The 23,450-nt window shown below is 42.9% G+C and overlaps 2 protein-coding genes and 1 long non-coding RNA gene across 9 annotated transcripts in view; 1 reads left to right on the top strand and 2 right to left on the bottom strand.

The window, feature by feature from the left end:
• The window catches only part of FNBP1 (formin binding protein 1), a 97,570-nt gene extending 97,245 nt beyond the window's left edge, over positions 1-325 (bottom strand). Inside the window, exon 1 of the mRNA XM_066980787.1 lies at positions 109-325. Within this exon, the coding sequence (XP_066836888.1) occupies positions 109-132 (24 nt within the window). The 5' untranslated portion in view covers positions 133-325. The remainder of the gene's footprint in view (positions 1-108) is intronic.
• Positions 326-3,109: 2,784 nt separating this feature from the next.
• The window catches only part of GPR107 (G protein-coupled receptor 107), a 40,326-nt gene continuing 19,985 nt past the window's right edge, over positions 3,110-23,450 (top strand). The window contains exons 1-16 of one of the 5 annotated variants that reach the window (XM_066980792.1): positions 5,274-5,385; positions 5,969-6,103; positions 9,857-9,976; positions 11,082-11,132; positions 11,244-11,332; positions 11,669-11,835; positions 13,436-13,470; positions 13,669-13,725; positions 14,571-14,684; positions 16,210-16,343; positions 17,251-17,326; positions 18,344-18,417; positions 18,985-19,102; positions 20,133-20,263; positions 22,136-22,179; positions 22,483-22,545. In XM_066980792.1, coding sequence (XP_066836893.1) covers positions 6,074-6,103; positions 9,857-9,976; positions 11,082-11,132; positions 11,244-11,332; positions 11,669-11,835; positions 13,436-13,470; positions 13,669-13,725; positions 14,571-14,684; positions 16,210-16,343; positions 17,251-17,326; positions 18,344-18,417; positions 18,985-19,102; positions 20,133-20,263; positions 22,136-22,179; positions 22,483-22,545 — 1,303 coding nt within the window. In that variant the 5' untranslated portion in view covers positions 5,274-5,385; positions 5,969-6,073. Of the gene's footprint in view, positions 3,191-5,227; positions 5,386-5,968; positions 6,104-7,168; positions 7,190-9,856; positions 9,977-11,081; positions 11,133-11,243; positions 11,333-11,668; positions 11,836-13,435; positions 13,471-13,668; positions 13,726-14,570; positions 14,685-16,209; positions 16,344-17,250; positions 17,327-18,343; positions 18,418-18,984; positions 19,103-20,132; positions 20,264-22,135; positions 22,180-22,482; positions 22,546-23,450 lie in introns of those variants that run through there. The other 4 variants (XM_066980791.1, XM_048054741.2, XM_013198691.3 and 1 more) reach the window with 4 other exon arrangements.
• LOC125181085 (uncharacterized) lies at positions 6,381-6,929 on the bottom strand. Of its 3 annotated transcripts, none has more exons than XR_007160114.2 (3): positions 6,789-6,929; positions 6,612-6,673; positions 6,381-6,519 (listed from the first exon to the last, which is right to left on the bottom strand). It is a non-coding gene; the product is annotated as an uncharacterized lncRNA (long non-coding RNA). The 3 variants fall into 3 exon arrangements; XR_007160115.2 differs by having other exon boundaries at positions 6,381-6,516; XR_007160113.2 differs by having other exon boundaries at positions 6,402-6,531.

Here is a 23,450-nt window from a genome sequence, read left to right as displayed (position 1 = left end):
ACAGGAGCCCCGGGGGCCACCTCCCGGCCCCCCTCCCTTCCCCCTCAGCACGGACCGTTACGGCCCCGGCCGTCCCTCAGCACCCACGGGCTCCCCCCCCTCACTCACCCACAGCTCCGTGCCCCAGCTCATGGCTCCGCTGAGGGAAAAGGGGGGCGCCGGGGGTCTCGGCGCCCCTTCGCTAGGCTGCCTCCCTTCTCTCTCCCTCAGGCTCTCGTTGCCCTTCCTCTCGGCGGAGGCGAGGAGCGGGCAGGGCCGGGCGCTGCTCACCGCCGCTCCCGCCTCATCGCGCCGCAAAATGGCCCGGGCGGAGCGGGGCGGGGGGGGGGGTGGATGAGGGAGGGGGGGGGGGCGCTTGACAGCTCCGCCGCACTGCGCAGGCGCGGCCGGGTGGGTGTGTGGGGAGGGGGAGAAGCGCGCACTGCGCAGGCGCAGATGCTGCGCGCTCCCGTGCCTGAGGGGAGCTGCGGGGACGCGCTCCCCCCTCAAGTGCCTCAGCCCCGTTTCCTCACCCCATCGTGCTATTTTTATTATTTGTGTTTTGAAGTAAACGCTCCTGTTAGGACGTATTGGGATGCGGGCATCCGCCCCGCCGAGTAAAGCAGCCCTTCAGGCAGGCTGCAGGGAGGTGCTGCCCAAATCCAGCCCCACGCCCCAAACCGACCCAAATCCACAAATATTAAGTCCGCCATCTGCCACCAGCGTGCTCAGCAGGCGAGCACAAAAATAATCAAATTATCTGCTTTCGCATAAATGCGGGTTGTTGTAGCAATTATGCTGGCCTTGCAGAAAATGGCTCATTTCCTTGCCGGAGAAATAAGATTTATTTTGTGCTCGTCTTCCTTTGTAAGAACATTTGTTTGAGCTGTGTCACACGTAATCTGATTTTACATTTTTGCTTTTACATCTCTTGTAGCTGAAAAAGAGCCTTAGATTGCTGTTTTATATTTATTGCTGCATCTGTTCATCAAAGATTTCCACAGTGGGTAAAGAAGGGAAGCACGTTTGTTCACCTGAGAAGAAAGGTATCTGCTTATAGACGGCTGGGATCCACTTGATGAAGGAGATAAAAATTGACCAGCTGCTGCAGGTTTTATCTCCTTTAGATCAATGCACCTCTCCTTTCACTAGCTGGCACTCAGATATTAACTTAGATCAGAAAGAATAAGAAAATAATAATTTAAGTGATTCCAACGTTTAGAACAACAATGAAGACAGGTTTTATGCACATAATGGAACTGCATTTATATTTTTCCCGGTTAGTTCAAGTGGTTTGAACTTAAGAGTAGAATGCTGCTCCTCACACAGCTGTCTTTGAAGGGATGCAGAGAGCAGGCATCACTTTTATTCATCATTAAAAGTTATTACTTTTAAGAACTGACTTCATAACAACTAAGAGACACGCTCTTCAACTCATTTTACAGAGTAATTCTTCCTGCTATTGCCAACATATTTAAATATTTGTGTCTGCCATGCTGCCTAAAGCTCAACCACAGTCTTTCAAGGGCTTGTCCTTCCACAGACTCTCAGAAAAAGGATGCCAAACCCACTGTCCTTCCTTAGGCTTATGTCCACCCAGAACACATCACAAAACCAGGCTCACAACTTTTGGAGAGCTTAATCTATAAATACTTGAGCAAAAAGAATGTACTGAGTCCAAACAGAGCAGCACTAGTATCATCTGAGGCAAATTTGCTGTGGAATTTCCTTTTGCACAAAGACCTGGGAGGGGAACAAGGCAAACCTGTTACACCAGCACGGGCAGGGAAACCTGTCCATGCTGAAAGAAGATAAAAAATGCTTAACTGGTTATAGAAAGATACAGGCCAGAAATGCAAGTTTTTATTTATGATGGAACATTAGAATCAACAATACCAAAATGTATGAAAATTTATTAAAATGTGTGGACAGAAGCTCAAGACAAAACCTAAATGAAATGAATTCCAGATATTTCTGGAAGGAGACTCTCCCCTGTCTTTATTATTTAGTCTGAAACTCTCCAAGACAGGGACTGACACTTACATTATTACTTTCATTTGTACAGTGCCCAAAACAGCAGGGCCTGCAGCATGATTGGTCCCTAATTGCTAATGTAATTAACAATGATGGAAGCATTACGAGCCCTTTATGTTACAGCATGATGCTGGAAGGCTCAGCAGGTCCCAGGCTCAAAAGTGTAGTTCAAAATAACACTTAGAAAATGGATTCTCTCTCTTCATTTCTGATTTACACAATCCAAATCAGAACAGTACAGAAGCTAGTGGGGGCTTTCCTCTCACCTGCAGTGGGAATGCTCTATTCAGAGCTGTTGTCTAGATACAGGCCTATTCCTGTAAATTTTGTGTTTACCCCTCCTGTTATGATTTAGCATAGTCTCTGAACTGGATCCTAAGCAGAAGCAATTCCCTTTCTAAAACAGAACTTTATGTGAGAGACTCTAACCCTAATCAAAAGTAGCTAGATTAAATACCTTCTAAATCATTTAGCAGCCAAGCAATGTAAAACAAATCCCTAAACTGTAGTCCAATTTAAATCCCTGCTCCCTGGGTTTAATCATGCAAAGCAAGAAAAAATCATAGCTTGCAATGTATGAGCATTTCCAGCTTCCAGGATATAAGAAAGAGGAAGAGGACCCACCTTTCCCCCTTGGAGTCATCACCCCTGCAGCTGCTTCCCTTTTTTTTTTTTTTTATAATTCTGCCCGTATCATCCACATCTAAGACAAGTAACGTAGATGTTACTTATAACCTCTCATCCACTAGGACCAAAACAGCACCCGGAAAGGAAGAGGACACACCTTTCCCTAAGGCCACCGGCATTACAGCTGTTTCCTTTCTGCTGTTGCAACATTATCCACCTCATTCAGACACACAGCAGGGGACCTTGGTTCTCTTTACATGTCCTATCAGGGCCCGGAGGGGCCTGATTAGCACCTGATTAATGCCTGATAAACCTTAATGGTCATCCTCACCTGTGGCCTCCACCTCACACCCTCCACCCATAGAGGCAGGAGCCCTATTTAAGCTTTAGCCTGAGGCATTGCCTTCTGTTTGAGCTGGGTTTTAGGGGTACTTATTTTATGTTCAACTATAGCTGTGTGTGTGCTTGGCTATAGACCATATTGATGTGGACATCTGACTCCCCTGAAGTATTGATCTCAGACCTGCCTGATCACTACAAACTTATCCAGGTATTGGTAGACTGTCTGACCTTCACCATCACCTGAAATACTAACTTCTTAATTCAGCATCTGAGCTATAGGCTAACATCTCAATTCAGTTTTATCCATGCCTCATTGCTACAAACTTGCTTGATGACCTGGGCTCTCAGCTGCTCTCCATGGGCTTGTCTTGCTTGGGAACTGAGGGACTGCACCCAGCATGGTGAGGCTCCTGCCCTGTTGGCTGCATTGTTGCCCTCTGTGGTCTTGAGGGAATAGTGAGTCCTTGCTGCTCCATGATATGCCCTTACCTTCAAGAGATGCTTGGATAATGCCCTTGGTAATGTTTTAACTTTTGGCTAGCCCTGAAGCGGTCAGGTAGCTGGATTCTATCTTTGTAGGTCCCTTGCAACTGATCTATCCCATTCATTTTATGACAAGGGTATATTGACAGGGATGAAAATTTAAGTATAGAATCTTATAACATATATATTCCTTTAAAAGTGCCTAGGCGAAGAAAGTAAACATCACAAATTCCAACGTGCAGTTCACTTAGTCTGTTAGTTGCAACTTAGTCACTAAAATATTCCAATAGCTGGTAGAGAGTTACAAGGAAAACAAATCAGTCTTCAGATCACTTCCAGTCTGTGGCATAAAAATCCCTGCTTGTCATTAGGAAGCACCTTCAGACTAGAAGAGGCTCATCAGCTGAACCAGTCTCCAGAATCAGAGGGGGAAGCCTCATGCTATTTGGCTACTGAAGAAGTCGGTGTGGCTGACACTTGGCAGAGCGAGGCATAAAGTCTCTGCTGCAACAGTGCTTACAAGCAACCATTTCTCATGAGCCTGTTGTCTCTGGGTTTCCCAGGGTGGTCTGCGCACAGAAATTATGATTACGCTATTAAAATATTCCGAGAAAATATCTGGACCAGAACCATCTTTTCAAAATAAATTCTCTGACCGTGGTCACGTAGGCTTCCTACAAGGCCGTGCGCGCCAAGGCCTGGTGCTGAAAGGACATCTAGCGGCACGCCCCGGTTACTACCCACAGAAAAAATCCTTGAAAAACACAGGGTGTGTGCGGTTTTCATGCTTCCAGGTGTTTTCTGGTATCGGTCCAGGTTTCCTTGGCTGATGTCGAGGTTTCTGTGTTTATTTTATTACCTAAGAGTATCCAAGAAAATAGGGGAAACGAAACTGTAAGAAATAACCTGTACAGTAAGACCTGAATCATGTCTGACCGAGGATGTGACATACTACGTACGCAACGTAGCTGTTGTAAAGGTCGGGATTTTTCTCTACCTATTCACCCTCACTTCGCTACTCACCTGTGCCAGCCCAGTTGTTTACCTGGCTCTGGATGAAGGGTGTTGTGCAGCTCTTGCCTCATACATTAAAAGGGAAAATGAAAACATTTGAGTTATGAGGTAGCAGAACATTGAAAAGTTATGTTTATTTACATTGATGGCTTCCATAATGTAGATATATCGCGTAGCCTTTCAAAAAGGGTTTTAGCAGTGGGTTAGCCACTTAAATCACCCCTATTTACGTTGTGTTACTCTGAGCAAGAGACATTTATGTTGTGTTACGCTGCTTGTGCTTTGCTGAGTAAGGGAAGGCACCAAAGCCAGGCCCCGCCTGTGTGAAATTTTATTTTCAAGTGAAACTATGGTTCTGAACAGCTTTCAAATAGTTCAGAAGCTTCAAAGCCATCCCTGCATGAAAGCTGAAAGCCTTTTGCTTTACTTTATGGTTGTTTCGTCGAGATATCCAGTCAGCACTCTAACGCGTCTTTTTTATGAACCCGTTTTCTCAGCCGTTCGCGCTGCGTGCCGCCCACACCACCCCGCAGGGCCCCCGGCGAGGAGCCGAACCCGGGCGGGGCACCTCTGAGGGGCGAAATGCGGGAGGGGGAGCGGCCGGGCCGAGGGGCCGGGGCCGGGCCCTGACAGACGGGGGGGGGGGCGTGGCCATCGCGCCCAGGGGGGCGTGGCCGTGGTGGCAGGGGGCGTGGCTTTGGCGGGGAGTGGGCGTGTCTGCCGGTGCCTCGCGCCCCGCCCGCTGACCCCGGAAGCGGCGCGGAGGAGGATGCTGACGCTGGCCTGAAGATGGCGGCCCGCGGCGCCGTGCCCGCGCCGGGCTGGGCCGCGCTCGGGCTGGGGCTGGGGCTGGCGCTGCTGTGCGCGGGCCCGGCGGCTGCCCGCGTCCATCACCTCACCCTCAGGGTAAGGCCCGGGCCGCCTGAGGGGAGCGGGATGGGGCTGGGGGCTGGGAGGGAGCCCCCGGGCCTGGTCCCGGTGCCGGCCCCGGCCCCGCCTCGTCCCCTGAGGGCCGGTGCTGCCCCTCGTGCCGCCGGGAGCCGGGGGCTGTGGTGGGGCTGAGGGGGCTCCGCGTGTCCGGGGGCTTCGCGCCGCGGGGCTCGGGGTTGTTCAGTCCCAGTTCTGCACAGCAAGGCTAACGATATCGTGTTTCGCCAATAAAAACACCCAAAGGAGTCAATAAAGTGCTGAAGGAGCGGGATCTGCACTGCCGGAGCAGTGTAGGGAGAGTGCCAAGGCCTTGCAGGAGTTCCCCTTCAGCCATTGGGACGTGGGGATGCGTTCCTCACTCCTCCGTAGGGGGTTTTCCAGTCCATACAGCTGTGTGATGTGCCACTGAGTGAACATTGTTCTGCCCCAGGAAAAGCTAACCTTTCTCAGAAACAAATTAGGGAACTTTTGCTGGTTACTTTATTGTTTCGAAAAAATTTTGACCAACGCTTGAGTGCTGGAAGTTTCTCCCGGGGCAATACTTTTTTCCCTTATGTAGTAAACTTTTGGGCTGGCTTCAAGCAAGTGTGTTCAGCAGCAAACACCACAGTTCCCGGATCCTGTTGGGGCATTTCTGAACTGCCGAACTGTTTGCTCCCTTCTTATGATCAAAGCGGCGCATAGCTCCAGTTTTGTAGGTATTCTGCATGAGTTGCGTTGCTGAGCTGCCAAGCACTGAGGGAAGCAGGCGCCCTTTCGTGCCTTCACACACCTGTATAAACAGGAGCTTTATTGTTAGAGTGCAGCCTCTTCGTCTGCGGCTTTACAGCGTTTATGTAAACACCAGCTTCCAACAACACTGCCCCTTCACAATGAAACCTCCCTTCTGGTGTTGCTGCCGTTGGCTCCTTGCTGGTGGCAGTGTGTGCTTTGATGCTGTGCCAAGCTGAAGGCCGTGGCTCTGAGCGAGTGCTGGATACGAGGCCTCCGCAAACCAGCTGTTGTTGCTTACGTTGGAAAAGCCTCCTTCTTCTGTCTTTGTAATTAATGTCCGGAAGTGAAACTTCTTCTGATGTCAGAAAAACGAGTCGCAATCAGCGCGTCTTGCTGCTATAAAAAGAACTTTTTATAGAAACATACAAATTCAAGTATTTTTTCTGAGGTAGAAAATGGATTTGTTTGACCGTTGCTGTTAGAATAACCTCATCAAATGAAGACTCTTCCTTGCTAGCACTTATCACCTTCTTTAAAACAACGTGGTATCCTAAAAAAACAAACAAACAAAGAAACACTTTGAAAAGTTCAAGCATAAGAAAACCGATGGAAACCATTTTCAGAGGTTTCCAAAAGTGGGTGGTAATTAGCATGTTTCTGTTTACCAAAAACATGGTAAGCGGGACATGTGCTGTGGGTTTGGGGTTTTTTGGTCTTAACATTTGAATACCATAATACCAACTGCTTCAGAGAATGAGGAAGTTTGTCTAGATGAGACCTTTGTCAGGTACACAGTTAAGTTTAATGCTGACGAGTAGCTGAAATTAGAGGTTTCCAGTGATTTCTCAAGAGGAACCATCCAACTGACGATGCTGTGTAGCAGTTTGTGGTGTTACTTTATTAAAGTGAGATTGCTTTGTAATTTACTGGCTTCCAAAAGGGAAGTAGAACCCCTCCTGTTTTATGACACTTTTAGGATTGTGATGTCATGTTAATTTTTTATTTGGAAGATGTTAGTTTTCAGTGGTTGTGTCTGTCCGTAAATCCCTCTGGCCTTTTTATGTTGGTAAGTCTGGGATTTCAGTTGCACAAGTTGAAAAGACCTTTCAAAGCGATTCATACTGATAGCATCATCCCGATTAGATTTGCGGTAAAATGTTAAAGAAAATTTCTTTACCCATTCTGTAGGATCTTGGATGCCACTTCCCTTCAGTTGTACTCAAATGGTGCAGGATCGGTTTTTATCCTAGAGGAGTGAGAGAAGCAGGGAACATTTTTATGGAAAGCAGCCAACAACTTAATCTGTTGGTACAACTGTAACCTGTTAGTAATAAGGCCCAGATCATCCCCTCTTGAAGGGGCATGTTTAAATGTTGAAGGCATCCTATATAAATTTAAATCACGTGCATGCTAACAGCTCTGATGCTTAAGTATTCATTTGTCCTGGTTCACACCTTTGTTCTAAACACACAATCAAATATTTCTGAAGTTGAGTGGGTATAAGTAAAAGCCAGATATTTCCAACCCGTTAAACCTGTCGTGAGAGGTGAGACAACTGTTAGTTAGCCAGCGTCTTTAGGCTGTTGATACACGGAGCAATAGATGCTCTTGGGGAGCGTGCTGTTGCTTGTCAGGATCGTGTAAAGCTGAAGGATTTGTGAACTAAATCCGTAAACTCTAAGCACCCAAAGCTGATATAAAACCAGGGAGGAAAGTGTGTGTTATGTACTGTTTGTTCATGGGAAGCACATTGGGGAGCCAATGAAGCAAATGATTAAAGTGAACTGAAATTGCATAGTGTTTGCAGGAGTTCTGAATGACGTCCGTGTCTCCGTTTGTATTTACAACATACGAAGCGCCTTGCGGCTGGATGACGCTTTATTTCTCTCATTGCCGCCCACATGATTCTGTCCAGAAGCGGTTAATACCACACCAGGTGTATATATCTAAAAAGCTGGTATTAATCCTCTATTCTGACTGAGAAATTACACGGAAAGCATTGTTAAATGACCCAGGTGGACTCTTGTTTCAAGCATGTAAGTGCCTAGAATGCAAAGATGGCACTGCTTTAATACTCGGTTAAACAAAGCATCTGCTGTAAGCTGTGTCACTAACTTTTTTTTTCCCTCTTCTGAGCATTAAGGGAACCATCTGGTTATTTGTCAGGTTAGCTTGATTCCATTAGGGTGATCTCTTAGTACAGCTGGATTACAGGTTAGCTGTGCCAGGCTTTGTGTCCTGCTCTTACAGTGACATTTGTGTAAGGAATGTTTTATGCAGATATCAGAACTAACACTGGTGATCAAGGGAAAGAGACAACTTAATTTCACTTGTGCAATTTGCAGCTCAGTCTTCCACTGCCTTGTCCAGAAGAGTCTGATTGCCTTTAGCAGTTGACTTCTCTGCTTCAAGTATTCTGAAATCTGATTTTCTTTTTCTAGAGGTAGCAGGAGGAGGAAATAACTTATTTTTAGTGATCACTTGTAAAAGTGCTTTAAACTAGGTTTTAAATTTGCTTTTTAATTTTTGTTGCTCTGTTCTTATTTTTCTTCCAGTTTATGATCCCGTAGGACTGAGGGTCCAGTTATGTACTGGGCTGGATGGGGCTTTGAGCAACCTGATCTGGTGGAGGTGTCCCTGCCCATGGTAGGGGGTTGGAATTGGATGATCTTTAAGGTCCCTTCCAACCCAACCCATTCTGTGATTCTATACCTACTTATTGATTTCTGAATGCAAAGTACCAGGAAGGTGACCTTGCCTTGTCTGATGTGGCAGCTGCGTGTGATTTTTACTGATTCTCAGGTTAGGTGCTTCATGATCTCCGAAAAAAAAAAAAAAAAAGAAAAAAGAAAAAGCCAAGTGTACTTGAACTTTTATCAGCTGAGCAAGGCATGAGCAGGTATGAATTTCTAGTTTCCTTGCCAGTCTGAGAGGAGGCAAATTATTCTGCAAGTAAGTCTGTGGGCAGAGGAGGGGATTAGAGATTGGGACTTCTGTTAGAAAAACTAACCCTAGGAGTTCTGTTGGACCCCACCTATCTATATTCAGTGCTTACCCTACTTGTAAGACTCAAGGCCTCGAGTTTTACCAGGACCTTACTAAAAATCAGCTGGAAGAACGAGGCTACATAAGAAATTTTCTCATCTGCACCGTGCAGATAGCTTTCCAGTGTGTTAGGTGTTTGACTGCCAAGTGGTGATCCTGCCTAACACAGAAGATCTGATAGGACGATAACGTGGTGTGATACTTGCTAAACACATGGCCCAAACCCAGCTCTCAGTTAGGTAAGAGTGTTACAGTCAACTAATTCCTCTTCAGTCTGTTGCAATGACAGTGGCTAGGGTTCAAACAAGAGTTTTCTTCATTCATCTCCAGTCTTCTCTTTTTTGGTAGCAATATTTTGTTTAATCGGTGATGCCAGCAATTTAATTTCCTCCAGACTTTTTTCCTGCAACGTTCGCAGGAGTAGAGTCAAATAATTAGCAATGACACATTTGTTTAAAGTTCAAGTCTAAGTTGTTGGAAGAGTTGATTGGTTGTATCTGAAGGTATCCCGAAGAGATTTGCTCTTGGTGTGATCAGACAGATGTTTTGCATGAATACTTAAGTGTCAATCTCGGTCACCCTACTTCCTCTGTAATTGCTCGGGCAGGTGGCTGCATGTTGTGGTTTAACCCAGCCAAAACCAGGACCTGTTTATGGGGTTTGTAAACTTATCTTTTCTTTCTCGTAGGATGATGTGAGGCAGAAAGTGCACCTGAATACCTTTGGCTTCTTCAAGGATGGTTTCATGAAAGTCAATGTCAGCAACCTTTCGTTGAAGCCACCCATGAGTGCTGATAAGGGCTCAGAGGTAAGTCACTTTGAGTCCAATCACTGCGTTAAGCTTTGTGTCAAGTTGCCCCTGCACTGGATGTTTGAACTTGTGTGAAGTGTCAGACTGTAACTGGTGGTGCTCTTTGCTTTGCTCCCCATTGCGAGCAACCTGTGAGGATACATACATTATGGACTTAGCCTCAAGTGCTATCCATTCTGCTTTAAGGTCAAATTTTAACTCATCACCTCCTCTGCTGAACCTGTGTGTGTCCATGTATGTATTTTATGTACAGAATAGCTCAGTAGGAAGGGACCTACAAAGACCACGAGGTCCAACTGCCTGACCATTTCAGGGCAAATCAAAAGTTAAAGCATATTGTTAAGGGCATTATCCAAACGCCCTTTGAGCATTGACAGGCATGGGGCATCAACCACCTCTCTAGGAAGCCTGTTCTAGTGTTTGACCATCCTCATGGCAAAGGAAGTTTTTCTGATGTCCAGTCTGAACATCCCACAGCGCAGCTTTGTGCCATTCCCATACATCCTAAAGTACATACTGTGTGTATGTATCGATTCTCTATTGAACAGGGGTTTCCTAAACAGTCCTCTGAAGTGAGACTTTTCATATTGTTGTCCTGTTACATTCGAATACGCCTCGTAATCATATTGTCAGTAGATCCTCAGTACAGTGGCCATATCCAGGTTTTTAGAGAACTTTCACAGTACATGGTACATAGTACATTATATTAGTGATTTCAGTAGAGATATTGAAATACCTGGGTAGAAAACAGATGTGTTCTGACTTTACTGCATACTTCTACTTTATTACGAAAAGTATTAAATCTTTTCCTCAGCAAAAGTATCTGGAAAAGTACTGTAACAAGTTGAAAGGGATCAGTGCCAGAAGGCACTCTCCTTGGAGTTCGAGTCAGTATATATTGAATTCTTAGTAGGTATGGATGAAGCAGCAAGTCTATTATATTTGAATGATTTTCTGTCTAAATAGGTAATGCGAAAAATTCTGCCTTAAACATAGCTTAATTTGAGAGCAGTATTTTTGACTCATTCCATGGTGGCTTGGCTTCCCATCCTGGGGGGCTGAGCTGTTGTAATTTGACAGATTCTTCTTAATTGTCTCATAGGTGGGGTTCAGTTTGGATCGAACAAGGAACGATGGGTTCTCCACTTACCTGGTAAGAGATGTGGATGCTGGCCTAAAAATAGTAGCCTCTACATGGGGGAGAACATACCCAGTTCTTATAAACAGGAGGATGCTTCAAAAATGTTTTTGCTTTCCTTTCCAGGATGAAGAATTGGATTACTGTATTCTGAGAAAGAAACCAGAGCAAGATGTGTCTATTGTAATCTTACTTCTGGACTTCACAAATGAAGTGTGAGTAAATAGTGTACTTTGCATTCTTAGGTTACTTTGATAGTTGAAGCCAATGTAACATTTGATACTTCTTGAAGGGCTTGGAAAGCTGCAGTGCGTGTAGCTGTATTCTCAGTGGGTTACGTGAAAATTGGGAGTGAAAGAAATTTTGAGGTATAAAGTGGTTCAAGAATTCTTTTTGTATGTTGAAGGGGTGAGGGGATGTGATTTGTTTTTTTGGTGTAGGTTTTTCTTGTATTTTAATAAGGTGATTGTCTTTTACTGGTCATGTGTAGACTATGAAAGCCTCTTTAAGAATGTTGATTGGCTTTTCTTTTGTATAAAAATTTTATTTAGCATGAAAGTACGGTTCTCTGCAGAAGCTTCTTCTCTGTTACCTAAAATTTCATTCGTGTCTGAGGAAAATGCTACTGCCACGATTACCAAGCCAACAAAAACGTCAGAACAAAATGCTGTTTCCGGTAAAAGTCTGGAGGAGACTGAACAAAATACAGACAGCAAAGGTAAGTCTGCTCAACCTGACCTATGTGTGCTGTCACTGCTAGTTTCTGGTTGATGTGCATCCAGCAGTGTGTTGTGGTCACATTCCAGGATCCCCTTGTGCTAGAATTTGACAGTATCTGATTGTCTTTTATCTGGCAAAAAGAAGCCTAAAGGGGAATTTGATAGCCACCTACTTCAAACTGAGGGGGGGTTAGAAGGTATTTTCAGTAGTGGCACACAATGTATTGGCACATAGTGCAACTTGTGGCTGTTGCTCCCATTATCAAGTCTTGGGTGACTCTGAATGTTGGGGTAGGCCAATACCCACTTTCCTAGGTGGGTATTACAGTATTGCAGCAGATTATAAATGTCATTTGTAGAACCGCTGTATTTAAAGATTTTAAACACTTGTGTCCAGTGTGGTCCATTACTGACAGTAGGGCTGCTTTGATTCAAAAGCTGGATTAGAAACGTCCAAATGTCCTTTCCAGACCTTATTTTTATGAGATGATGACCTTCCTTATCTGAGAGGTTAAAATTTAGTCTGTCACTTAGGAGTTACGGGGATGGAAAGGCAGCTATACCGGTAATCTTTCTTGCAGGGATACGTCTTTGTCTGGCTTCCAGACCATATGAAACAACTTGACAATCTCTGCCCTTACGGAATTAGCTCTAAACAGTTCATGTTATCTCTTCCCGGAAGAGTTCCTAAATGCAGCAGTCTGATCTGAAGTAGTTGGAGTCTGTCTTGTTGTGTCGTGTTCACGATCTTTGATATAGGTGAAAATGGAGTATGCTGTCTTTATTTTGCACAGCTGTTTTAATAAGTCAAGAGCTAAAGCTGGATGGCACTGAAGATAATTTGTCTGACAGCTCTAGCTTTGCTTTTCTTGCAGTAGTGTTGTGTGAACATTGACAGTGTGCTGACACATGGAAGCCAAAAGCAAAGCTTAAGTCTTAAACTTTTACTTTCTGGTAGGATGGAAGGACTGTATGTCTGGAAAGCTTCATAGAGGGTCTGTTGAAGCGAGTGGAGTGAAACAGTGAACTTCACATGCTGCTCTGTGGAAGTCTCCTGCCAGTTTAAATTTCTCCAGTTCAGAACAGATCTTTACTTGGCAGGTCGCTTTTTTTTTAAATTGTGACCTTGCCTAGTAAGGAGCTGAGAATCTTTTCCTTCCCCCAAACAAGTTAGGTTTTTTCTACGTTTGTCAGGCCTAATGTGTACATTGAGGCTAATCAGTGGTAACATTAAAGTCATGTAGTTGTAGAGTGTATGAAACAAAGCTGTAGCCTGAATCCAGTATATGCTATCTGCCTCCTGCATCCCTGTAGCTGGAGGGGGTGGAAAGTTTGGGCAGGGTTTTGGGGAAGGTGTAGGAGTAGGGAAGCCTGCCTTAACATTTAAGGATGCATCCAGAATGAATGGTAGTGGAGGGAAGAGTCCTGGGAAAGTAAGGAGGGGTTGGGGAAGAATCTCTGATGATCATCGTGGAAACTGCCACGCAGGTGAGTGTAGGAATATTTGAGTAAGGTATTGGCAATGTGTAAAAGGTGGTAGTTTATGAGGCTGTCTAAATGCAAACACTCTAAACGTACCATTAATACTTTTATCTCTAGATAAGAAGTCCGAACGAAGTACAACAACCTCTCAGGTAAGAATCTGCTGTTCTCATTCAGAAAAAAAATAGCAAAACATTACAATATAAGTATGGCCAGAAAGTTGAAAGGAGCATTCTGTTGCTCTCAGCTTCCACTGTAAATGTACAGGAGGCAGTTCTGATTGTCTGGATGATGTAACCAGATGTAGTAGGTACCTGCCTAGAAATTTGTGTCTATTTTCCTTTTCCCAGAGCATAATAGAACAAGAGCATCGTGTTCGCAACGACGGAGGAACTTTCTCGTTTCAGGTAGGGCTTCTGCCATTGTCTAGTCTTAATGTGTACAGACGGTTCCTTTGACGTACTACTTCGTGAAAAGTCTGCTGCTCCTTATTGTAGTGCCTGTTCCCTTGGTACAGAGCCTCTTCAGTAGCTTTGTAAGTTTGAGATGGACTCTTCTTGAAATAAATGCCAGAAAGCTCATCATTCATAAAGTGTGGGGACTGATTTTAAACTCTTTGCAGTTCAACTAAATACGATAGTCAGTGAGCCTTGGCATATCCAAGTATTTGGTCTGTTAAAGCCTTAGCATTTACTGGGATTTGGCTAGTGCATGCAGATTTCTAACAACAAATAGCTGTGACCTGTCTGATGATTCACTTAAGGGACAGCTGCTCTGCATGAAACCAGATTAATGCTTTGTTTCGGTACACTGATTCATTTGTCATTGTTGGTTACTATAAAACAAGTGTATTTTAGATCGTAATGTGAAACAGAGCAAATTTGCATAGCTGTGAAAATTCGTGTGGTTGTGGTGGGAGCAGAACAGCTTCTTATGCATTAGGGCAAGCATGATCAAAATTCTGTGCTTCACCATGTTAAATAGAGGATACTTCCTGTTATTTTTTGTGTTGAACTGACTTAAACACTGATGTCCAAATGTCCTGGGTTTCCAGAGTGCACAGCAATAGTGATTCTGTATCTGGAATACTGTTGAAACGTGCAGATACGCAGGTATCCTCAGAACAGTATGTTGGCAGAAAAGAACCAACTGAACCAAAATGACTTTTCTGGCCCCAGTAGAGATGGCTTCTTAACAATGCAACCCTGTTGTGAATGAGAACAATGCTGACTTTCCTATTCTTTGTTTTCAGTTTTTTTTTAACATCAGCTCTGATAACCAAGAAGGTCTCTACAGCCTGTATTTCCATAAATGCGTTGGTGAAAAGGGGCAGCCTAACAATAATCAGCAGCTATTTAGTCTTGATGTGAGTATAGCTTCTAAAGTATAATTAACTCATTCACTTAGAATTGAAAGCTGTGTGTTTTAGTCTAGCTTGTATACCAAGCACATGCGGTATGTGAGTGTGTGTCTGGGGTGGGAAGTGATTCAGAGCTGTGCGTTTAATCTTTGTAGTGGCGTTTCTGAAGGCAGCAACTACAGTAAGAAGAATTAAAATACTACTTTTAGAGAAATGTTTGGAAATCCGAAGACTGCATGTGGGATTGGTTCAGTGTACACAGTTGTGACTAGATGCTGCAATGAGATGAGAGCTAAAACAGCTGTTCGTGTTTTGTTACTCTCAAAAATCACATTTTTTTTTCTCTAAACAGTTACAGATATTAAGGCTGTTGATGCAATCTGAATTGTTGGTATTTGTGAATTCATTGTTTTTTGCTTTTAATGGCCTAAATCAGGATGCATTTTTACAGTGTTAGGTGAACACCCTTAAGGGTAATATTTCATAGCACATATCCTATCTCTTTTATCATTCAAGGGTTCAATTCTATGTGGTCTTGAGCCAGAGATTATTAGAACAGTGTGGGCTTTCCATTTTTTCCCTTTCTTGTGCTTATACTGCCTTCCATGCTGCTGTAATGAATTTAATATAACCTATTTTGTAATGAATCCTCTCATTGACTAAGGTAACTCTCGGGTCAGGCCCCTGAACTGCTCGTTAACGTGGCTGTGCTAATGCTACAGCAAAGGAACGTGTAGGTGATAGACCTTAGTAGCCCTAATTTCACTTGGACTAAGCTGCTTTAAATCTCCTTCTAATGTTGTATGTTTAGAAGGCCAAGTCTTTTAATTGCAATTTGTTGCTTTGAGCCCCTGAAGAAGTTGGAAAGAGAAGAAAACCTGGATAACTAGCCTACATAGTTGTATCCAGAGATGCACAATATTTTCACTGCTGCAAATTAGTCTTGGTACATTATTTTAAGGAAGTCCTAGCACACATCAGCAAGCCTTTTTGGGATGTAAATAAGATGTTAAAGCTGCTGTTTTTTCAGTCACAAGGTAATAGCCTTGCAGCAGAGTACTTCTTTTCTCTTGACACGTGAAGAAATCTGCTGTAGTAAACCTAAGAGTTCTTGCAGCTAGGTGTGACTCTCTGCTCACCTGAGATCAGGACTGTGCTAAAACCCTGCTTGTTCACACAAGGTTGTGTAGATACTGTTACTGAATCAAATGTGAAATTTGGTGTATAGAGCAACTGTTCTTTGGGAAAATTACTTTCTTTCTGAATTACGTTGCATAACTGAAGCACCAGAAGGGAATGCCTGTCCTTTTCTGCTTTTCAGGGAAATTACAGGTGCAATTTGAAAAATATTGAAAAATATCTTGAGATGCTTGAGGATGAAGAGCTGATTATATTTTTTTTGTTTCATAAATTACTACTTCAGAAAGGCTAATTTTAGATGAGTGTATCTGTTTGAGTTAACAGTTAAAGTTCACAGTGCTTTAGCCAAATCTGTTTTCAATTGTACGCATAACACACCTTTAATATTCAGATAGAAATTACGGAAAAGAATCCTGAAAGCTACCTCTCAGCGGGTGAGATTCCACTGCCAAAACTTTACATTTCCATGGCACTCTTCTTTTTCCTGTCTGGGACTGTGTGGATCCACGTACTTCGTAAACGCAGGTAAGCAAACTGATGCTGCATCAGTGACAAGTACGGACCTACCTTGTTTAATTTTCTTCCTCCTCTTATTATACCCAATTCAGATTTAATCACTTAAAATTCTGAATCTTGCTCAATGCTTTGTACCTAATACTGCTTCTAGATGCAACAGTTAATCAGTGTTGTTGTAGGAGACCATTGTTCAAAAGTTATCAAGTCTTATGTTAGGAGGTTATGCGTGGAGTATGCGTATTTTAATATATTGTGGCAAAACTTACACAGGGAATTCCTGTAGTGGACAACAGAGAATACTATTTGAAAGTAACACTACATAACAAGAAATCTTTAATAATCGTTTTCTTATGGGGAATGGCAGAGGGGAGCCATAAACACTTCGATTATAGACAAAGTGGTAGGAATTCCTCGCCATGGGCTGTGCTTCTTACTCGTTAAAACATAACATCAGAAGCTAGGAGCAGCTTGGACCCTCGGACTTGATTTGAAGTTCGGTAGGTGATGTGATGATTTGGTAGTCTGATGATCTGGTAGTCTGAAGTTCACTTGGTGATCTGATTATTTGGTGATCTGAAGTTCATTTGGTGGTGTGGTTTAGTGACTTTGAGGGGTGGGGTGGCAGTTGTGATACCATTGGAATCGTATTCAGTAATTTTCTAACATACATCTGGTACGTATAGATCATAACTATGAACTACCGTTTTTAACTAATTAAAAAGTAATAGTAGAACATGTAGTTAAAATGTTATTCAGGATGCTGCAGAAGTTCCGACTGCAGCATTAAAAAGAGTCCCTCTACGCTAACAGTCAGCTCCTCCTGGGAGTTACTTTGACACTTAGGATAAAGAAAATATCCTTGCAGAAACAGATTTTTTACTGCTGGCCTTTAACTGATAGTTCTTTTTCTTCACAGAAATGATGTCTTTAAGATTCACTGGCTAATGGCAGCCCTCCCTTTCACAAAATCTCTGTCCTTGGTCTTCCATGCAGTATGTATAACTTATTCGCTAAGCTGTTCAGTTGGGAATTAGAAATGTGGAATTCAGGGCATGATGTTAGAGGAATTTGCATCAAGGGGGGTGGGAAAGAGAAGGGAAGGGGGAGAGAAATGTCTTTCGTATTGGAGTGTTGATACTGAACCACAGCTGTGTGGTGGAAGCGATTCAATTTTCATCAGCAAATTGTGACTTCAAATACAATTGAGATCGTGGCCTGAAAAGGGGAAGCAGCAAGCATACATGGGAGGCTTGAATGAGTTCCATGAATTCTAATGCTTCAGCCATCTGAGGCTGGCTTGGAAGCTCGAGTAATGGTACAGCTCCAGCTACATGTCTTAACAGTAAATGTTAATGAATGGTTGGCCTTGATTGATGTCTGTAAAATTGAGGGCTGCTTCTTCAGCTGACGTAGTATGGCATACCACGACAGACCTAACACTACAAGCTTTAACACATTCAGTACATAATGTCCCTGTTGAATTGTATTGACTTTGCCTTTCCGCTGAAAGATATCATTAACAAAGATAATGACAAACATTTAATCTTCCAATGTTAGTGCCAGTCATGATCTCCGCCATCAAGGTCATACAAGGATAATACCTACAAAAATTTTGGAGTCTACTGGTTTGAATCTTGTTTCCAAATGAAAGTAAAACTAGGGAGCCTCTAGTTCCCTAATGCAACTGAACTTGAGCAATGAATTAATAAGCTATATATGCAATTGTTTAACTGTAATTAAGTGTAGAGGCTATGTAGGAAGGATGTAGATTGTATAAAATGATTCACTAATGCTTAGGAAATATAGCAAATGGAGATGACCTGATTGGTAATAAACAAAACTAGAATGTGTTGGGAGGAAGCATCCTCTAAATTGTGGAAGGGATGAGTTTGTACATGCTGATGGAGAATGAAACTTGAAATGGCTGCGAGAGCAGACCTATTTTATAGCCATGGGTGGGGTGCTGATGAGAGGATTATAAAGCAACATACTGTATTTTCTGCTTCCAGATCGACTATCACTACATTTCTTCTCAGGGATTTCCTATTGAAGGCTGGGCTGTTGTCTATTACATCACTCACCTGTAAGTATATCAGAAGATCGATTTGGTAGATTCAAACAATGAAACTGAATTTGTGGTGTGGCCATCCCCCTTCCTCCAAAGAAAACAGGGAAATTGCTGATCCTTTTGTACTACTGTCTGAGTGACAAGACAACAGTCAGCCCTGTGTAAAGGGGAAAGCTCTACTTGCAGAGGGCAGCTGCAGAGAATTGGTACTTTGTGGGTAAAGGAGTAAAAGGAGAAATGCTTTGCTATTCTTTATTCATAGTAATATTCAAGTATCTAATTTGCTCTTGGTGTGAATAGTAAGAGGGTGCAGCTGCCAGTGTTTTCTCCTGTTCATGATGGTAAATGGATGACTCCCCCAGGAAAAGATTGCTTATATTGACAGTTGTGAATGAAGGGTAATGTTGCTGTGTGGTGCACAGTTGTAAGCAAATACATCTGCTTCACTCTTGTAGGATAAGCATTTGCCAGACTTACAAAAAGCAAGGCATTTATTTGGGTTTGTGGCTTTACTGTCTGTAGGAGAGAGGACGCAGGCAGAAGTACAAAATAATCTCCTTGCCCTATCTGCTTCTCTTTCAGACTGAAAGGTGCTCTTCTGTTCATCACTATTGCTCTCATTGGAACTGGCTGGGCTTTCATTAAACACATCCTTTCAGATAAAGACAAAAAAATATTCATGATTGTCATCCCGCTTCAGGTGAGGACTGAACTGTGTCAATACTTACTGTATTGTGAGAGAGCAGCTTGTGGAAACTGTAGCGGACTGTGAATGCTACACAGAATATCACAGTTACTTCTTGTATAAGTCTCTTGGTTACAATATAAGTTGAGTTTAGAGTGTTTTGGAAGCTGTGGAAGGGCCAGAAGTTATTTCTATAATTTTCCTCATTTTTCTCCTCATACCAAGTATGAGATAATGGTTATCGAATAGTGTCAGTAAGCATCAAGTAGCTGTAATGTAGGTATAGGCACGCTGGGACAAAACTTGGGCTGCAAAACAGTACTAAATTACTCAGCAGAGTTATTAAGTGAAAGCTGTCACTTCTGAAATGCTTGCTGAATGGGTTTAAGGAGAGGGAAAAACTGAAACTTGTAGGCCCATTGCGTCTGAGGGAAATTTTCCCAGTATGTTCAAAGCAATCAGAGCTTATGTCCTACTCGAGCAGCTGAAGAATAAAGGAAGAGAGCAATTCTATTTGCTGTTGTAGATAGAATAGTCTTTCTGCTTTCCAAGATGGAATCTGTTGCCCAGCTGCAAAATCAGAAGTATATACTTAGTGTCTGAGGTTCTTGTAGAGCTTGGGTATGGAGTACAAAATGCTGTGAATGACCAGTTTGAATTATTGACTTGACTTAGGATAATGTGATTAGACTGTTTGCTATCTAAGTGTATGCAGACTCCTGTTTTGGTATTGTAAAAAAATAATAAAAGGGAATTTTGTTCATTTTTTTTTTATCTCTACTGGTACAGTAGGTTCAGCATATTATGTAGCAAAAAGGGCTACATCCTGAATGTCAGCAGAACTTAATTCCAGTCAGTTATTTCTGTGAATCCTGTGAAGATGCTTCTGAACGTGTTATTTTTGACATAGAGCTGCAGAAGAATAATTGATGTTACCAAATAGCCTCTTTCTGCAACTGTGGGACAGCTTTTACCGGGTTGGCAGCCCACGTCTAATCTCTCTTTGGAAAGCTTCTGAAGCCATTAAGCACCTTTTGTCCTGTAGGTGCTGGCAAACGTGGCATACATTATCATAGAGTCGACCGAAGAGGGAACAACTGAATATGGGCTGTGGAAAGAAATCCTCTTCCTGGTAGACCTGCTGTGTTGTGGTGCCATCCTATTTCCAGTGGTATGGTGAGTCACTGTGCGTGATGTATGGTTTCTGAGCACTGATGGCTTGGGCTGCTTCTCAGCTAATGCTTATGGGCTGCTAAAGGTTAAGATGCTACTAAAGCAAAGAAGTAAATGTCTGTCCTTTGTGGAGTCAAGTCTTCTGTTAATTAAACTTTAACACTTTAACACTTTAATTAAACTTTAACACTTCAGTCCAATGTTGTGGAGGATGCTTGCTTTGGAAATATATTAAAAGGATAAATTAAAGTGGGGGGCATTTTAAAAGCATGGCCAGCACAGTGCCAACAGGCTATAGGTGCCTTTGAAGCTTGGAACTTGGCAGAGTGCTGATTCCCTTATGTTGAAAAATAGGGTTTTGCATTACTGCCTGAGGTTGGAAAGTAGGCCACTATATTCTAAAACAATAGTGCTGTCTGAGATCAGAGCTTCTTTCAGCCAGAGTAGCTGCATATTTACTTGACTGTTTAGAAGAAATAATCCCACAGGGAACATTTCCCTGCCCTTCCTTCCACTCTACTTGGCAAGGAAAAATGTTGGTTATATAAAACCCAACCAAAACACAGATAATTCAGATAAATGCTATTGTTGCTGCTTGCCAGTTTGTCAGAACGTTTATATTCTAAATTCATTTTAGTCTTAATTGGATAAACAGCTGGATTTAAAAGAGGATATGAAGGAGCTTCTGGCTCCTTGGTTAGTAAACACAATATTCTTGTTTTTCTCCAGTATCTTTAGTGTTTTTTCTGAAATGCAGAAGGAATGTGTCTGTCTAATAAACATGTCCTCACTCTATAGTGTGCAACTACTGAGTGTTTTGGAAAAAACTGTTTGATGATGCATATGTGTGTGTATAAACGGATACACGGTGCTCAGTAGATGAGAGTAAGCTTCACCTTGGCTCACTGGGGTGGGTTTCAGCTTCCCAGTTTTCCTCTGTAAGGACCAAACCCAGTCTTAGTGGCCTTCTGCCAAGGCAGGGAAATGTCTTCCGAGAAATTTGCACTGCCCACTTGACACTTCCCCCACTGAGAGCATTTGGGTGGAGAGCATTCGGGTTGGGTAAATAAAACTACAGGAATAATAACCTTCATTGGAGAGAGATTCTGATTTCCTATGTAAAGGGAACTTTTACAGCCACAGCTTCAGCTGCATAATGTGCAGAATTTGCGTGCTGTGTAGCGATACGCTAGTACAAAACTTGCTTTCCGTAACAGAACTGTTAGAACAGATGCATTTGTGTGAACTGTCCTGTAGCTGTTTATATAGTGTGCAACCAGTGCTCCTACATTGTCATGGTACCAACATAAACTGCCAGTGAAGCCTAGGACACAAAATCCTGCCCCTTTTCATCTGGACAGCCTCACTGCAGCTGGTGGGCTGAGTCATATGAGCAAGGTGACTAAGACTTGGCCCTCGAATTTCCATTCCTGCAGGGTAGCTTCTGTTACATAAGTTGCCTATGTCGCCATGTAAGCTGTAATCAAGTCTTTAAATGAAAAGAGCTTAAAAGAGCAGTAAGATGCCAAATGCTTGGCAGCACTCTGAATAGTAGCTCAGCTCACTTGTACAAGTGGAAAGCGTTAAGCTGGAAAATGCCCCAGTTTCTCACTTTGCTCCCGCCATCCCTCAAAGCTTTCTGTAGGCTGAAGCAGGTTTTAGCAATTTAGCTTTCTTAATCACAAGGAGGTGCAGATACTTGAACTAACTGCTTGAGACGGGGGTGAAATGTATGCAGTGCCAAACATGCTAGGGCACAGTTAAATATGGGCATAGCCTGGCCATAGAGAGCTAACAAAACTGTTAGAGCTCTAGAGGGCTGCAGTGAAAAGGGAGTGTGAAAATTATAGCTATTCTACTTTTTTAAATTTTCAGGTCAATAAGACATTTACAGGAGGCTTCAGCAACAGATGGGAAAGGCAAGTAATCATAATTTTCTTGCTGTTCTATGCTACACGCCATAAGATATTGCCAAAATTTCCAGTGTAATGTTGATTTTGAAATACATAACTAAAGCTATAAGTCTACAATGTTACTGTTACCTTGCTGCTTTTCCTTGGTGGACTTTTAGGAATAACTTCTGGAAAATGCCCTTTTTCATGCATTGCTTTGACTGTCAGAACTCATACATGAGACTTATTTCCTGATACACATACAGCTCTGTGTTCAAGCTAGACATGGTAACTAGAGCAAATCATCTGACAGCTTTGCCTTGTTCTCAGGCTCAGGTGTTCAGAAGCAATCTAGAAACGAATTCTGGAAATGGGGGTCCGTTTTGACTAATGGTGAGCCTTATTTAATTTCTACAGAATTCTGTTCCTGCCTGGACAAAGGGAAATAAACCTCAGTAGGAGACAAAACATAAATTGGCATTGAATGTAACGCAGCTCTTGGCTTGTCCATGTTTGTACAGCAATTTAAAGGGCTGCTTGTGTAAAGTCACGTTATGTTTATTGTAGCGGTGAGTGAGACGATGGATGGAAAGTCAGCCCAAATACGGCGTTTGTGGTGTTTGCTTTTCCTGCCTTGCCCTCTCACTGCTTCCAGATTAGTTCCTCACTTGGCTGCGGGTTCACACATGGAACATAGCGCTGGCTTCCTAGGAAGCAGGCAGCCATTTCAGTATTCTGTCGTTTGGGGTTGACTCTTCTTGAAGGCTTTATTTGTAGAAGGTCTTTTGTTGAAACATCCATTCAATCCAGTCCTATCCTTTAATTCTATTGTTTCTGGAGGGACTGTAAGACAAAAGAGATAAAAATATTATTTACCCCTAGAAACCAATGCAAAAAGTGAGCATTAATCTACCTTGAATTAACATTGGTAGTTTTCTCATCAGCATGTTTATGCAGATATGTCCTAAGGTGATTATTAGCCTGTGCTCACCTTGCACTTGGTGGTTTTTATCACAAGGTGGTGCTATGGAGTTTAACTTCAAAACATGCTGAGTGAAGGACAGAATTAAGGTGGACTACATCAAGGATGTTCAACATAAAGGCTCCTGACCTGCCCGTCTGACGCTGTGATGGGTGGGATCCTGATTTGAGTAAAACCAAGCATTGCTTTCGGCTTTTTATTCTGAAAGATGTGTTATGTCACATGGACAGTAAAAGAGGAGGTAAAAGAAAATGGTGATCTGAGAAGCACTGCTTGTATCCTTATAGCTAGTCACTGGTACACGTAGTAGCCCCTC

This window comes from Anser cygnoides, chromosome 20 (assembly GCF_040182565.1).
Source record: "Anser cygnoides isolate HZ-2024a breed goose chromosome 20, Taihu_goose_T2T_genome, whole genome shotgun sequence".
Classification (NCBI taxonomy): domain Eukaryota; kingdom Metazoa; phylum Chordata; class Aves; order Anseriformes; family Anatidae; genus Anser; species Anser cygnoides.
The sequence above is the reverse complement of the archived record's forward strand: the minus strand, read 5'-3'. Positions and strand labels throughout refer to the sequence as shown.